General features: G+C 43.5%; 1 protein-coding gene across 1 annotated transcript in view; it reads right to left on the reverse strand.

Annotated features, from left to right (window-relative positions):
* Positions 1 to 86: 86 nt before the first annotated feature.
* pcsk5a (proprotein convertase subtilisin/kexin type 5a) overlaps positions 87 to 14,068 on the reverse strand; it is a 60,934-nt gene continuing 46,952 nt past the window's right edge. Inside the window, exons 31-37 of the mRNA XM_067439981.1 lie at positions 12,221 to 12,463; positions 11,530 to 11,763; positions 10,554 to 10,728; positions 10,101 to 10,318; positions 8,369 to 8,469; positions 8,081 to 8,276; positions 87 to 772 (exon numbers count right to left, since the gene is read on the reverse strand). Coding sequence (XP_067296082.1) covers positions 312 to 772; positions 8,081 to 8,276; positions 8,369 to 8,469; positions 10,101 to 10,318; positions 10,554 to 10,728; positions 11,530 to 11,763; positions 12,221 to 12,463 — 1,628 coding nt within the window. The 3' untranslated portion in view covers positions 87 to 311. The remainder of the gene's footprint in view (positions 773 to 8,080; positions 8,277 to 8,368; positions 8,470 to 10,100; positions 10,319 to 10,553; positions 10,729 to 11,529; positions 11,764 to 12,220; positions 12,464 to 14,068) is intronic.

The raw sequence follows: 14,068 nt of genomic DNA on the forward strand, positions 1-14,068 counted from the left end.
CAAACAAACAAGCAAAAAAACAAAAACAAACAACAACTGGCAGCTGTCTTCATAAAAGATGAAAAATAAAAGAGGTCGAAAAAAACACGCTGAGAGGTCCAACTACAGCAATATCTTACACTACAATTTGTGATTGTCACTATATCATCCTACACAATACATTACTATTCACATATGAGTTCAGAACTTTGCTGAACTCTGCAGAACTTTTTTTTTTAAATATAATTTTCAAACACAATGTTGTTTTTGCATTCTAAGTGACAATTTTAGTAACCCTGCAGGATATATTTCTGTTTAAACAGATGAAGGTGTTATCGGTAATTGTAGCTCTCATCATCATATTCTAACTCATCCTCTTGCTCGTCTCCCAGTTGCCCGTATCTGAATTTGCGATACACAGTGCCGTCCTGCCCCATGTACACGATATCTTCATCTTCATCGTCTTCATCGTCATCATCCTGACCCCCCTTCTGATCGCCAAGGTCCACTAGCTGTGACTCACGGAAAAGTCCAGAACTAGAGCTTGCTTGACCACCATAGGCGGAGGTGGATGATGATGTTCCTCTGTAGAAGCTGTCTCTAGCGCCACCGTGGCCCAGTTTTTCATACCCACGTGGGACAGCGGTATCTGGCATGGGTCCTTTGGAAAGGGAACGCTTAATCAGGATGACTACAGCGATCGAGGCAAAGACAAGCAGGATGGAGGTGGTGATGAAGACTGGCAGATTTCCTGTGTACTCGTCTATCTCAGGGTTACGAATGACACACTCATCTTCAACAGAGTAAAAAGATTGTTTTTAACAAATTAATCAAGACTTACAATATTTATTTATGTAAAATTCAGCACAGGAACTTATTCTAAAGACACCAACCTCAGTTTACTATCATTAATTGCATATATTGAAACAAAGAAAAAAGGTGTCATAATATTCAGACACATATTTTGCGTGATGAGTGCTCAAGCCACTGTATGTGTATTTGCAATAGTTCAGATTCTGATCACCTAATTTTATTGCAGAAATGCGTATCAACATCTTAAAATCAATTATGAATAAAGAGTTTTTTTTTTGGGGGGGGTGCATTAAATGAAAGATTTGGGGAAAACTTATATAACAAAAATTTCATGCACTCACTTTATGACCAATAATTTGATCACATTTAGGTTATTTAACCTATTAAACTTCAAGGACCTTGATAAGAAATTACATAATCAAGTATATACTTGTCTGTGGAGGAGCTCTGACCTCATGTGGTACCATTTAAGGTTAGAATGTCTAATTTCTGGAGATGTTTAAAAAATTGTTTTTGGCAAAGTAAACTTAGGCTATTTACAATAAATTACCCTGGGACCATTTGTGGAAACTCTTTGAAGCTACATAAAACACTGCTAAAAGACATAAACATTTAAGTATGTTGTCTGAGCTGTACCTCCAATAAGTTTTTGATTATAAATTCATTTAATTTTTTTTAGGTTATAAAATCATCTTTGAAAGTGTATAATCTCAACATATGATGTGCTCTAGCACCCTAATTTTGGTTGTTTCTATCTTAAAATTCTGGAAAAAAATATTTTGTGAAACTGGGATATTGCATTTGTTAGTACTTTTCTGTATATGGGAAGATTTGTATATTGAAGAGATTTAGGTAGATAGAAATTACATAATAAAATGTCATATTCTTCCATTCAGGCCCATTTGAATAAATCTTGCATACAACATGACAGACAAAATATTTTATTTTTTTTACAAATTTTTTTTTCCAGTGTTTGCTGCCATCTGGAAACAGCCAAAACTGTCTGCATGGTGCTAGAGCACACAGGGATCAGAGTTATACACTTTCAAAAATGAATTTATAATTTTAAAAAAAAATCGTCTCAGGTTACGTATGTAACCCTAGTTCCCTGAGGGAACGAGACACTGCGTCGAAACGCTGTGAGAACGCCTCTGCGTTAATGCGTCGTGAAGCGCCTGTAGAACCATTCCATCGGAAAAAAGATTGATCGTCGGCGTGATGACGTCATCGACCGGAAGCTATAAAACGTCCGTGAAAACAAACAGGAACTAACTTCTGATAAAGCCTGAAGTAAGTGATCACGGACACGCCGGGAGTATGGCAAAGCGACGCAGCGTCTCGTTCCCTCAGGGAACTAGGGTTACATACGTAACCTGAGACGTTCCCTTTCGGGGAACTCGAGCTGCGTCGAAACGCTGTGAGAACGCTTATACCCACAACGCCATAGGACCAAGTGTCTCGTATGTGTGAAGCCGAAGCGCACACGGTTACGAGAGTACCTGTGCCCCAACAGTAGATGCCAGGTCTAGTTCGTAGAACCTGACGAAGGTTAAAGGAGACGACCATCCGGCAGCGTTACAAATATCGTGGAGGGAAGCCCCCGACAAAAGTGCTTTAGAAGCAGCCATACCCCTGGTTGAATGCGCCCGGACAGCCAGAGGAGACTGGTGCCCGGCCGCCTCATAAGCAAGTGAGATGGCCTCGACCACCCACTTGCTCATCCTCTGCTTAGATACTGGGGCCCCTTCTAGGGGGCCCGAAACAGACAAACCGCTGATCAGTTTTCCTCCACAGGGCAGCTCTGTGGACATAGTATCTAGTGCTCTAACAGGGCACAGCAGATTAATCCTTCCTGGTCTGACGTCGTGAAAGGAGGAGGACAGAATGCTTGAAGAGTAATGGGGCCCCGTGGGCTCGTAGGAACCTTGGGGACATAACCCGGCCTGGGATGTAGAAATCCCCGGCGCAAACTCTAGACATGAGGGCCCTACAGACAGGGACTGAATATCTCTTATTATTTTGAGAGATGAAATAGCCAAAAGGAATATAGTCCTGAGGTGAGGAACTTATCCGACACCTCCTCCAAGGGTTCAAACGGAGGCTCGGACAAGCCCCGCAAAACACAGGCTAAGTCCCATGCTGGGACCCTCGAGTGCATAACAGGCCTCAACCTTAAAGTGCCACGGAGGAAACGTGTAATCAGAGGGTGTCTTCCCAAGACACTCCACCCAAAGGGACGTGGAAGGCACCCAAGGCCGCCACGTACGCCTTTATTGTGGAGGGGGTCAACCCTGCCGAGAACCTTGCCTGCAGAAACTCCAGCACTGTACCAACTGGGCAGTTAACTGGGTCCCATTGGCGTTCTCCGCACCATGCTGAGAAAAGTTTCCCTTTCAGAGCGTACAGTTTCCTCGTAGACGGAGCTCTGGAGTGAAGGATGGTCTCTACGACCTCGGCCGAGAGACCTTCCTCTATGAGCCTAGCCCCCTCAGAGGCCAGGCCCACAGTTTCCACATCTCTGGGCGTGGGTGCAGGAATCTCCCGCCCGCCTGAGAGAGTAGATCCCTCCTGGTCGGAATCTCCATCGGAGAGCCTTCCAGGAAAGATATCAGGTCCGAAAACCATACTCGGGTCGGCCAGTACGGAGCCACTAGAAGTACCTGGGCCCCGTCCCGGCGTACCCTCTCCAGAACTCCTGGAAGCAAGACAATCGGGGGGAAGGCGTACAGAGGTGGCCTCGGCCACCCCTGTACCGTGGCATCCAACCCCAGCGGGGCTGGATGGGTCAGAGAAACCACTGCGGGCAGTGAGAACTCTCCGCAGAAGCAAATAGCTCCCATATACCTTCCATAGGAGCTCCACCACTTCTGGGTGGAGTCTCCATTCCCCGGGCCTTGGCCCCTGCCTCGACAGGCTGTCTGCTTCTTGATTCAGGACCCCCGGGATATATACTGCTCTGACTGACAGCTATTTCCCTTGGGCCCACAGGAGGATCCGATGTGCCAATTTGTCCAACGGACGGGACCTCAGACCCCCCTAGTGATTTATATAGATGACCACCGATGTGTTGTCTGCACATGGTGGCCCCTGAGGTCGGGCAGGAACTGTTTCAATGCAAGAAACACTGCGAGCATCTCTAGCCGATTTACGTGCCAGTGCCGCTGATGTTCCTGCCATAGACCCTGGGATGAGCGACCACTCATGGTCGCCCCCCCAGCCCGTGAGAGAGGCATCTGTCGTTAGCGTTACGCGACGAACATGAGCCCCTAACACGGGACCCTGAGATAGAAACCCCGGGTTTTCCCACATGACCAGAGCACGTAGGCATCGCCGCGTGACTGTGATCGTGCGGAGCGGATTTCCCCTCGGGGAGAATCCCTTTGTTTTGAGCCACCACTGCAGTGGCCTCATGTACAGTAGGCCAAGAGGTATTACATTGGACGCTGCTGCCATGAGACCTAACAGTTTCTGGAACTGTTTCACAGTGACGGCCCGGCCTAGCTTCTGTTCTTTGACTGCTGCCAGGATCGATGCTATGCGTGTTGACGATAATTGCGCCCGCATTATTACCGAGTCCCAGTTCACACCTAGAAAAGTGGTTCTCTAAGCCGGAGAAAGCACACTCTTCTTGGCGTTCAGCCTCAACCCCAACTTCGACATATGCGCGAGAACAGCATCTCGATGCTGAACCGCCATCTGCTCTGTATTCGCTAGAATCAGCCAGTCGTCGATATACCTCAGTATGCGGATGCCCTGTAGACGCAACGGCGCCAGTTCTGCATCCACACACTTGGTAAATGTGCGGGGTGACAGTGCTAGACCGAAAGGAAGCTAATGTCGGGCATAAGCCCCATCCTTCTTCGGCACGATGAAGTAACGGCTGTAAAACCCAGACTCCCTGCTGGGAGGGGAAACCCTCTCTATAGCCCCTTTTTGCAGGAGTGTCTGTACTTCCTGTACCATTACCAGAGCCTGCTCCGGGCCCACCTCTGTAGGTAGGACACCGCTGCAGGACCCAATGAGATATATTCGATTGACGTTTCCACTCGTCTAGAGAATCTACTAAGGGAACCAGCCTCTCGAGGCTGGCCTCTGGTGTACTTTGAGCAACAAGCACAGTGCCCTGAAGCGGCGGACCGGCAGGGAACGACTGACTTGACTGCTCGGGAGCCCCCCGAAGGGGGAGCGGACCACCCTCGAGTGGCCCGCGGGGACCGCCTGCGCCCCGTCATTGTGGCGGGGTTGGCCGCGCGGCCCCTAGAGGGCGCTGCAGGACAACGGGTACCGTAGGCAGAGGTAAACACCGTTTCCCTTCGGAGGGGACTACCCTCAGCGTCCCTTTGTTTCTCCTGCCCTCCGAGGAGGGGGCGGCCCACCCTCAGGTGGCCCGCGGAGACCGACTGCGCCCCGGCATTGCGGCGGGGTTGGCAGCGCGGCCCCCAAAGGGTGCCGCAGGGAAAACGGGTACCGTAGGCAGGGGTAAACACCGTTTCCCTACGGGGGGAACCACCCTCAGCGTCCTGGCGCTTCTAGCGTCAGGAACGCTTCGACGAGGCCTTCTTGGCGATCAGGACTGTCCTCAGATCAGCCCTGCACCTCGAAGGCCTCGTCTGAGAGCGCCGCCCCTCGTCCCCGCGCTGAGGGGGAGTTCGGGTGGCGACGCTCTGTTTTTGTTTTGCCCTGTGCGAGGCGCTCGTACTCGGCTTGGGCTGCTTGATGTCAGCAGCAGCCCCAGGGACCTGGACCCTGAGAGGGAGAAACTGCTTGAGCGCCGCAGCTTGCTTTTTGGACTCCTGGAACCTCTCGGTGACAGTATGGACTGCGTCACCGAAGAGGCCTCCAGGAGAAAGCGGCGCATCTAGCAGAAAAGCTTTCTCCCTCTCTTTGATGTCAGTGGGGTTCAACCATAAGTGCCTCTCCATGGCCACCAGGGCTGCCATAGAGCGGCCCACACATCTGGCCGTCTCTTTGGTGGCCCGGAGAGCTAAATCGGCAGAAGAACGAAGTTCCGTAATAATATCTCCCCCCACTGCATCGCTACTGTCCAGATCCCTCAGCAGGTCAGCCTGGTATGCCTGCACGATTGCCATAGTGTGCAGGCATGCAGCCGCCTGACCCGCTGCCGAGTACGCTTTGCCCACCAACGCCGACGTTGTTTTTAGAGATCTGGTGGGCAAAGACGGGGCTTTAAGGGACGATGCCGAGGAAGGCGAGAGATGGCTCGCGAGCGTCTCTTCAACCTTTGGCATCGCCCCATACCCATACTGTTTCAGCCCAGCGATGTTACTATAGACCGAAGTCTGCGGGCTGAACACACGATATGATGCCGGTCTCCTCCACGATCTTGCCACCTCAGTGTGCAAGTCGTGAAAGAACGGCAAGCCCCGCCGCTGAGGCTCTGAAGCGCGAGAAGGCAGGAATCTCTCGTCTAATTTACTTGCACGTTTACTTCCTGCCTCGTATCTCTCGGTTGGCCAGTCGATGTTAAGCCTGGCCACCGCTCGCGTCAGAACCTCAACGAGCTCCTCGCATGCAAGGGACTGAAGTGGCGAGTCTTCAGTCTCGATGCTTTCAACGTCCACCTCCTCAGAGCTGGACAGATGAAGCACCGGCGACTCTCTCGGGGGGGAAGAAACCGCCATGCGTGCTTCCATGCCCCGAGAAGAGCCGCTGGATGGTGCAGGTGAGGGCAGAGATAAGGCAGCGCCCGTCTCTAACCCCTCTGCAACATCCAATTGTGATCCCCACGACTGCAGCCTCCGCTCCGCCTCGGCGGCAGCGGGACCAGAGCCGCGGGGAACATGAGCCGAGGCACCCTCCTCAAAGAGTGCCCGGCGGGAGCGCAGCGTTCTCAGTGGCATACGCTCACAGTGCTCGCAAGCAGCCCCCTCGAGGGCTGCCTGGGCATGCTGCGCTCCCAAGCAGGCTACACAAAGAGAGTGTGTATCCCCACTCGTGATGTAACGTGGGCAGGGATGAACACAACTCTTAAAACTGCTTTCACTCGCCATAATTCTCTATCTATTTTATTTTCTCTTTGTTTTGTTAATATATATGAAATATTTAACAAAAAGGGTGGAAAAACTCTTCAATAGACAGACAAAAACACCAAATAGACAGACAGGTTCACACAGATCGCTTGCTGAAGGCTCAGAAGCTAGTTCCTGTTTGTTTTCACGGACGTTTTATAGCTTCCGGTCGATGACGTCATCACGCCGACGATCGATCTTTTTTCCGATGGAATGGTTCTACAGGCGCTTCACGACGCATTAACGCAGAGGCGTTCTCACAGCGTTTCAACGCAGCTCGAGTTCCCCGAAAGGGAACTAGACGTTTTTTTTTTTTAGGGGGTGTTAATGCTGGAGGTTAAATAAAGGAATAGTTCCAGCCCATAGGCGATTATTCATAGTAGACAATAACGGGTGGTAATATAATGCAAAAATAACAATAAAAAATCAAATATATATGATTATGATAAATATAAATATATTTTATAAATTTGATAAAATATGATTCCTCTGGCAGTAACTTGAGATGAGCGCCTCTCATTAATCTCATGGCAGCACTAACAACAAGGATGATCGCATCTCTCAGATAATGTTAATAACGCAATAAAAACAATGATAACATACTTAGCAGGGTATCATGTAAGTCTAAACAAATAGTTTAAAATATTGAAGTTTACTGTTCATTTAAACTAAATTCGTTACATTTTCTTCTCAAAAATGGCCCTCCTCCTCCAGTGACAATAATGCAAAAATACAAGTCGCAGCAGGAAGTGACAGTGTGCAGACTTTGATAAAGGCCTATAAACCCTATACCCTAAACCTAACCGATCATGTTAACAAAAGCAAATATCAAAATATATTATTTTACAAATTATGCTCTATGGTAAAAAAATATTTGAGGTAATTGTGCAAGGAAGGGAAAACAAAGTCTTTGTTAATCACTAATATGCTCCACAATATATATTTCATATATATATATATATATATATATATATATATATATATATATATATATATATATATATATATATATATATATATATATATACATATATCATTTGCATGAAAAGGAGTAAAAGTTATTGCATTTTTACTGCCACTAGTGTTCATTTTAGTTTGAAACTGCAGTGAACTATATTAATAGGTAAGCTTTTGGAGAGTTGCAAAAATGTAGGTAGAGGCACATTTTGCCCTATGCGCCTTTGTTGTTGTTTTTAATGTCATTGATTAACCTCTCATTACAGGTCATTTTTTGAAATGCCACTTTTAGATCCAAATACCTCTAGTCTCAGTGCAGTTACAGCACTCTTGCTGTACTGTGTCTGTGTCTTCCTGTTCTGTGTTGGTGCAGCAGGGCAGACAGCGCCCCGCTGCTGTCAGGATGAACTGTGCTGGACAGATGGTGCAGTTATACGGCCCGGGACCTTTGCATTCCAAACAGGATTCATCACATGATTCACAGTTATAGCCCTGCTCCTGTAGAGAGATCACAAGAGCTATCAGGTGACCACATTCATTAACATATTAAAGTAGAATGTGTGTTAGACTGCACTAGAACAAAAGTTTACCTCAGACTCAGCGTATTTTCCTGTGACGCAGCGCGACTCGCAAGCCCTATTTGTGAGTGTAAAACCTGGGTGACACGAGTCACAATCCTCAACACTCTTACCTGTCAATCAAAAGGACATCCTAGAATTTTAGGTTTAAATGATTGAATAATTAATGGCTAAATATAAGAAACAAAGCCGGATAATTGTACTAGACATGTGTGAAGGTCAAAAAGCGTTAGGTTGTGCCCCACTCTCCCCTACTTTTGAATACTGAATATTGTATTTATATACTTTAAATGTATATATATATATATATATATATATATATATATATATATATATATATATATATATATACACACACACACACACACACACACACACACACACACACACACACATACACACACACACACACACACACACTTCTCAAATTGGCATATTGTGATAAAGTTCATTATTTTCCATAATGTAATGATAAAAATTAAACTTTCATGTATTTTAGATTCATTGCTCTCCAACTGAAATATTTCACGTCTTTTATTGTTTTAATACTGATGATTTTGGCATACAGCTCATGAAAACCCAAAATTCCTGTCTCAAAAAATTAGCATATCATGAAAAGGTTCTCTAAACGAGCTATTAACCTAATCATCTGAATCAACTAATTAACTCTAAACACCTGCAAAAGATTCCTGAGGCTTTTTAAAACTCCCAGCCTAGTTCATTACTCAAAACCGCAATCATGGGTAAGACTGCTGACCCGACCCGACCCTGTCCAGAAGGCCATCACTGACACCCTCAAGCGAGCGGGTAAGACACAGAAAGAACCTGCTCACAGTGCCAAAACCACTGGTAAATGGTTTACTGACCATGGTATTACTGTGCTCAATTGTCCTGCCAACTCTCCTGACCTGAACCCCATTGAGAATCTGTGGGATATTGTGAAGAGAAAGTTGAGAGATGCAAGACCCAACACTCTGGATGAGCTTAAGGCCGCTATCGAAGCATCCTGGGCCTCCATAACACCTCAGCAGTGCCACAGGCTGATCGCCTCCATGCCAAGCCGCATTGAAGCAGTCATTTCTGCAAAAGGATTCCCGACCAAGTATTGAGTGCATAACTGAACATAATTATTTGAATGTTGACTTTTTTTGTATTAAAAACACTTTTCTTTTTTTGGTCAGATGAAATATGCAAATTTTTTGAGACAGGAATTTTGGGTTTTCATGAGCTGTATGCCAAAATCATCAGTATTAAAACAATAAAAGACGTGAAATATTTCAGTTGGTGTGCAATTAATCTAAAATAAATGAAAGTTTAATTTTTATCATAACATTATGGAAAATAATTAAAGTTTATTAAAACAATTATTTAAAACTGAGGGAAGTAAAATGAAGATAAACTTTTAATTAGACATTATTACAAAGTGCATTTAATAAAATTGTACTTTGGGCAATTGTGTGTTAAGAAAGTCATGAAAGTGTACTCACTTTAAGTACACTTAAGTTGCCTTTGATTAATATTATATCATCTGCAAGTACAGGTTTTTAAAAAATATATAGATTTTCCATACACTACAGGTGTACTTTCAGTACAATTAAAGGTGCAGTGTATAATATTAAACCTCACCACTAGATGCCGCTAAAATTGACACAATGCATCTTTAAGTGCAACATTTTTTTTTTCTCCATATGGCTTCTAGTTTGTCTGAAATATTTAGTCACATCTGTAAGATGTGTAGAGTTACCTGTGCAAGTTCTGCAGGTGGGGTGGCAGGCCTCACATGTTTTGTGACGTGTGTCGTGGTAGTACGCATCAGGACAGGAGGACACACAGCGTCCCTGTTTCCTGATAAACAGCATCCCCTCTCTGCAGCTCATACACCCCTCGGATCCGGCCTGTAGACACTCTCCGCAGCTCTCATCACACCGCTCACATGTCCTAGAGCCAGCTGAGGCATAGTAACTGGAAAGATTCAGTCAAAAATATTTGAAAAACAGAAATGTGTTACCTATTAAAAGATAAAATACTGTCCAATTAACCGGCCAGGGTAATGTGTCTTACATTATTTTAGTAATAGACTGGTACAGCGGTCTACTAATTTGATAGATTATCAGAAGCTGATGAATATTTCTGTCTTTTTTTTTCACCACTGCATCACAAAGCAACATTAGCTAAATGCAGGTAGTATTGTAGGTACCCAGAGCGGCATGTGTCCACACATTCTTTGACGTCTCTATAGAGGTGATCTCTGCAGCTCAGGCACTCGTAGCTGTGCCGCCCCATACAGTTGAAGCAGTTAGGATGACAGGGTTCACAGTGCTGTGTTTCCCCTTTGAAGAATTCATCTGGACACACATTCAAACAGCTGCCATCTGTGGATGAAGATCTTTGTTTACTACTTGTGAAATATTTGGTCTAAGAAATTATTATCATATTCAAACCTGTAGAATTACTGCACATATTCATACAAAAAGGCTAGAAACTAAGCTAAAATGTCTACATTTGTAATTTTAGTTAAACCTAAACTTGGCAATAATGTAACATTACCATTAATAACAATACAAACATTTTGAAAAAGTGACAAATATATTTGAATATTCAGAAAATTTGGACAAAATGAATACTTATAAATAATAAACTCATATAATATATACTATATAATATATTAATTCATAAACGCAAAAATACAGTTAATCAGGAAGACTGAAATATTACACACAATTTTTATAAATAAATAAAATATATTTTATTATGTTTTTTTTCTTCCTTTGATGGCAAAGCTGAACTGAGCATCATTATGTCAGTCTTCAATGTCACATTATTCTTCAGAAATAATTATAATATGCTGATTTGATACACAAGGAACACAAGGAATAATAATTTTCATTATTATAAATTAATTGAAAGCGGATGTGCTGCTTAATATTTTATTGTGTGGAAATTGTTCAGTGAATTAGAAGGTTTAAAATGACATTATAAATGTAACATGGACCTAGGACTCCTAAAAAAAGTCTAAAAAACCTATAAAAAAAGAAAGAAAGAAAGTGCATTTGATTTCAAATATAAGGGACTACTCATGATACAACTTTCTCCATTTCTCTGATTTCTTTGCACTGAAGTCATCTTCCACCTGCGAATCAAGAGAGTAACATGCTTCGATTGCATGAACTCACTGAGAAAATAGTGGTTCTGGTTGCAGCTGAGGCACTGGTCCGGATGTGGGCCGGAGCACTCATGGCAAAACTTGTGACACAAGTGACATTCTTCATCCTGGTTGCTGTAGTAGTGTGAGGGGCAGTTGGTGGGTGTGGTGCAGCGCCCATGGGCATCCATCGCCAGGTCCTTAAAACAGCTTGTGCAGGACGTGTCATGAGGACCAGAACAGGTTAGACAGGAACTATCACAGGCTGCAGAACAGAGACAAAGACCTTTAATCAACATCATGAACAAAAAACGTAATTGTAATTATATTTTAATTCATTTGAATTGTTTGTGGTTCCTATTTTGGTATCACTTTACAACAAGGTTTGTTAATAATGTAAAAAAAATGAGACCTTACTGTAAAGTGTTACCATCATTTTAAGCATAATACTTGAAAGTGTTATTTCTTTCTTGATTTTTCTGTACTAAAATAATAACAATTTAGATCAGAACTTTTTAGTATAAAACATTATACGTTTTATGGATTTAACTTTAATTTACAGTAAAATTATATTTTACTGTAAGATTATATGAAATGTCTCACAGTTTTTCCCCACATATGGTACTGGAAATTACCGTTCCAAAATCATACGATTTTTAATCTTTTATGGTTTACATAGATTTTTTACAGTGTTAAAAGTAAGGAGCGTAATGTAGTCTCACCCATGCACTCCCCGGACCTGCTTTCTCTGTAAGTATGTGAGGGACAGGGGGGTAGACATGCTCCGTTGTGTAGTGTGCTGTCACGGTTGAAACATGCATCACAGTTGGTCGATTCAGGTCCATCACATAATGAACAATCCATGTGGCAATGTTTACAAGCCCCTTGATCCGTGTCCTCAAAAAATCCATCAGGACACACCTCTATACACTGGCCCTCATGCAGAAAGAAGTCTTCCTTACACTCTAGAGTTAGATGACAAAAAATTTAAAGAGATAATAGTGAGACATAGGGGTGAGCGGGGGACAATCTAACATGGGGCTTGCTGTAGCATATTTATGTCAGGACCACTAATATCAAAGATTATTGACAATTAGCATACAGTCTGTATTGGCGGTATGGTTCTGTTCTGGGCGTGCAGTGAGAGCAGTGATAACCCCAGATTAGAACAGAACAGAACAGAACAGAACAGAACAGAACAGAACAGAACAGAACAGAACAGAACAGAACAGAACAGAACAGAACAGAACAGAACCAATATAAATTTATTGCATATACAATTAATATTTAAATATACAACATCAAGAAATTCGTCTGAATCGAAGGGGAATCAGACAAATTCTGACTGAACAAAAGGAGGAGCTGGGGATGGAGGAGGGTAATTAGTTAAGTTAACTTTATTTATATAGCGCTTTTACAATGACAACTGTTTAAAAGCAGCTACACAGTGTTAAACAGGAAAATATTGCAACAAAATTTGATTCGACTGTACAGTCGTTCTGGAGAAAACGGTGATGTCATCAGCTAATTTCAATGTATCATATAGCGTCAATGTGGGCAGATCACAGATAAAGTTGATACAGTTAATTTATTCAATCTTTTTTTGGGGGAGATATTTGGTTGAAAACTTCGATGATCGAAATTTTAGTGTCCCCAACTGAGCAAGCCAAGCCAAAGGCGACAGTGGCAAGGAACCAAAACTCCATCAGGGCATGATGGAGAAAAATAAAACTTGGGAGAAACCAGACTCAGTCGGGGTGCCAGTTCTCCTCTGGCCTATTAACAAACACTGTATGATTATTATTCTGGCAACCTTACAGGCTAGAAATCATATTAGATCGGAATATTCGAAAATTCATGAAAGAGACGGGTTTATTGAGGATGACCCGTCGATCACACAAAAATATGAATATTTGAAGGATCGTAATCATCAAGCCGGAGACGGGTTTATTGAGGATGACGTGTCAGTGAGGCAAATTCAGAGAATACACTAGTTGACACGGTGTCTGCAGACACGGGGATGCGCTGGTCATGTCTGGGCACAGATCCACCATCTCCTGAGCAACGTGATGAAGCTGTTGATAATACTGATAGATCTTATATATGGATGATGTGATAGGCATCATATTCCCATTGAAAGACGTGGATCAGCTTAGAGTCAGCTGATATAAGCTTGACTGATGTGACCTGCCAGACTAATTCTACACTTGATCATGATGAAACATGACAAGTGAATTTATTAGATGCCACATCAACACTACATAGAGAATGAAATTGTGCCAAAATTAAAAAAAATGCTAAATTGAAGTTGTATCCCGACTGTCTATGATTTGCGAGAGGGGTAGGTCGATTACATGGTTAAAGACACACACACTCACAACTATGGACAATTTAGCATCGCCAATTCACCTATACTTCATGTTTTTTAGATTGAGGAGGGAACCAGAACACCCAGAGGAAACCCACACTGTGAAGGCTAAGGCCACACATATACAGGTCCTTTTCCAAAAATTTGCATATTGTGATAAAGTTCATTATTTTCCATAATGTAATGATAAAAATTAAACTTT

This window comes from Pseudorasbora parva, chromosome 3, assembly GCF_024679245.1.
Source record: "Pseudorasbora parva isolate DD20220531a chromosome 3, ASM2467924v1, whole genome shotgun sequence".
Lineage (NCBI taxonomy): Eukaryota > Metazoa > Chordata > Actinopteri > Cypriniformes > Gobionidae > Pseudorasbora > Pseudorasbora parva.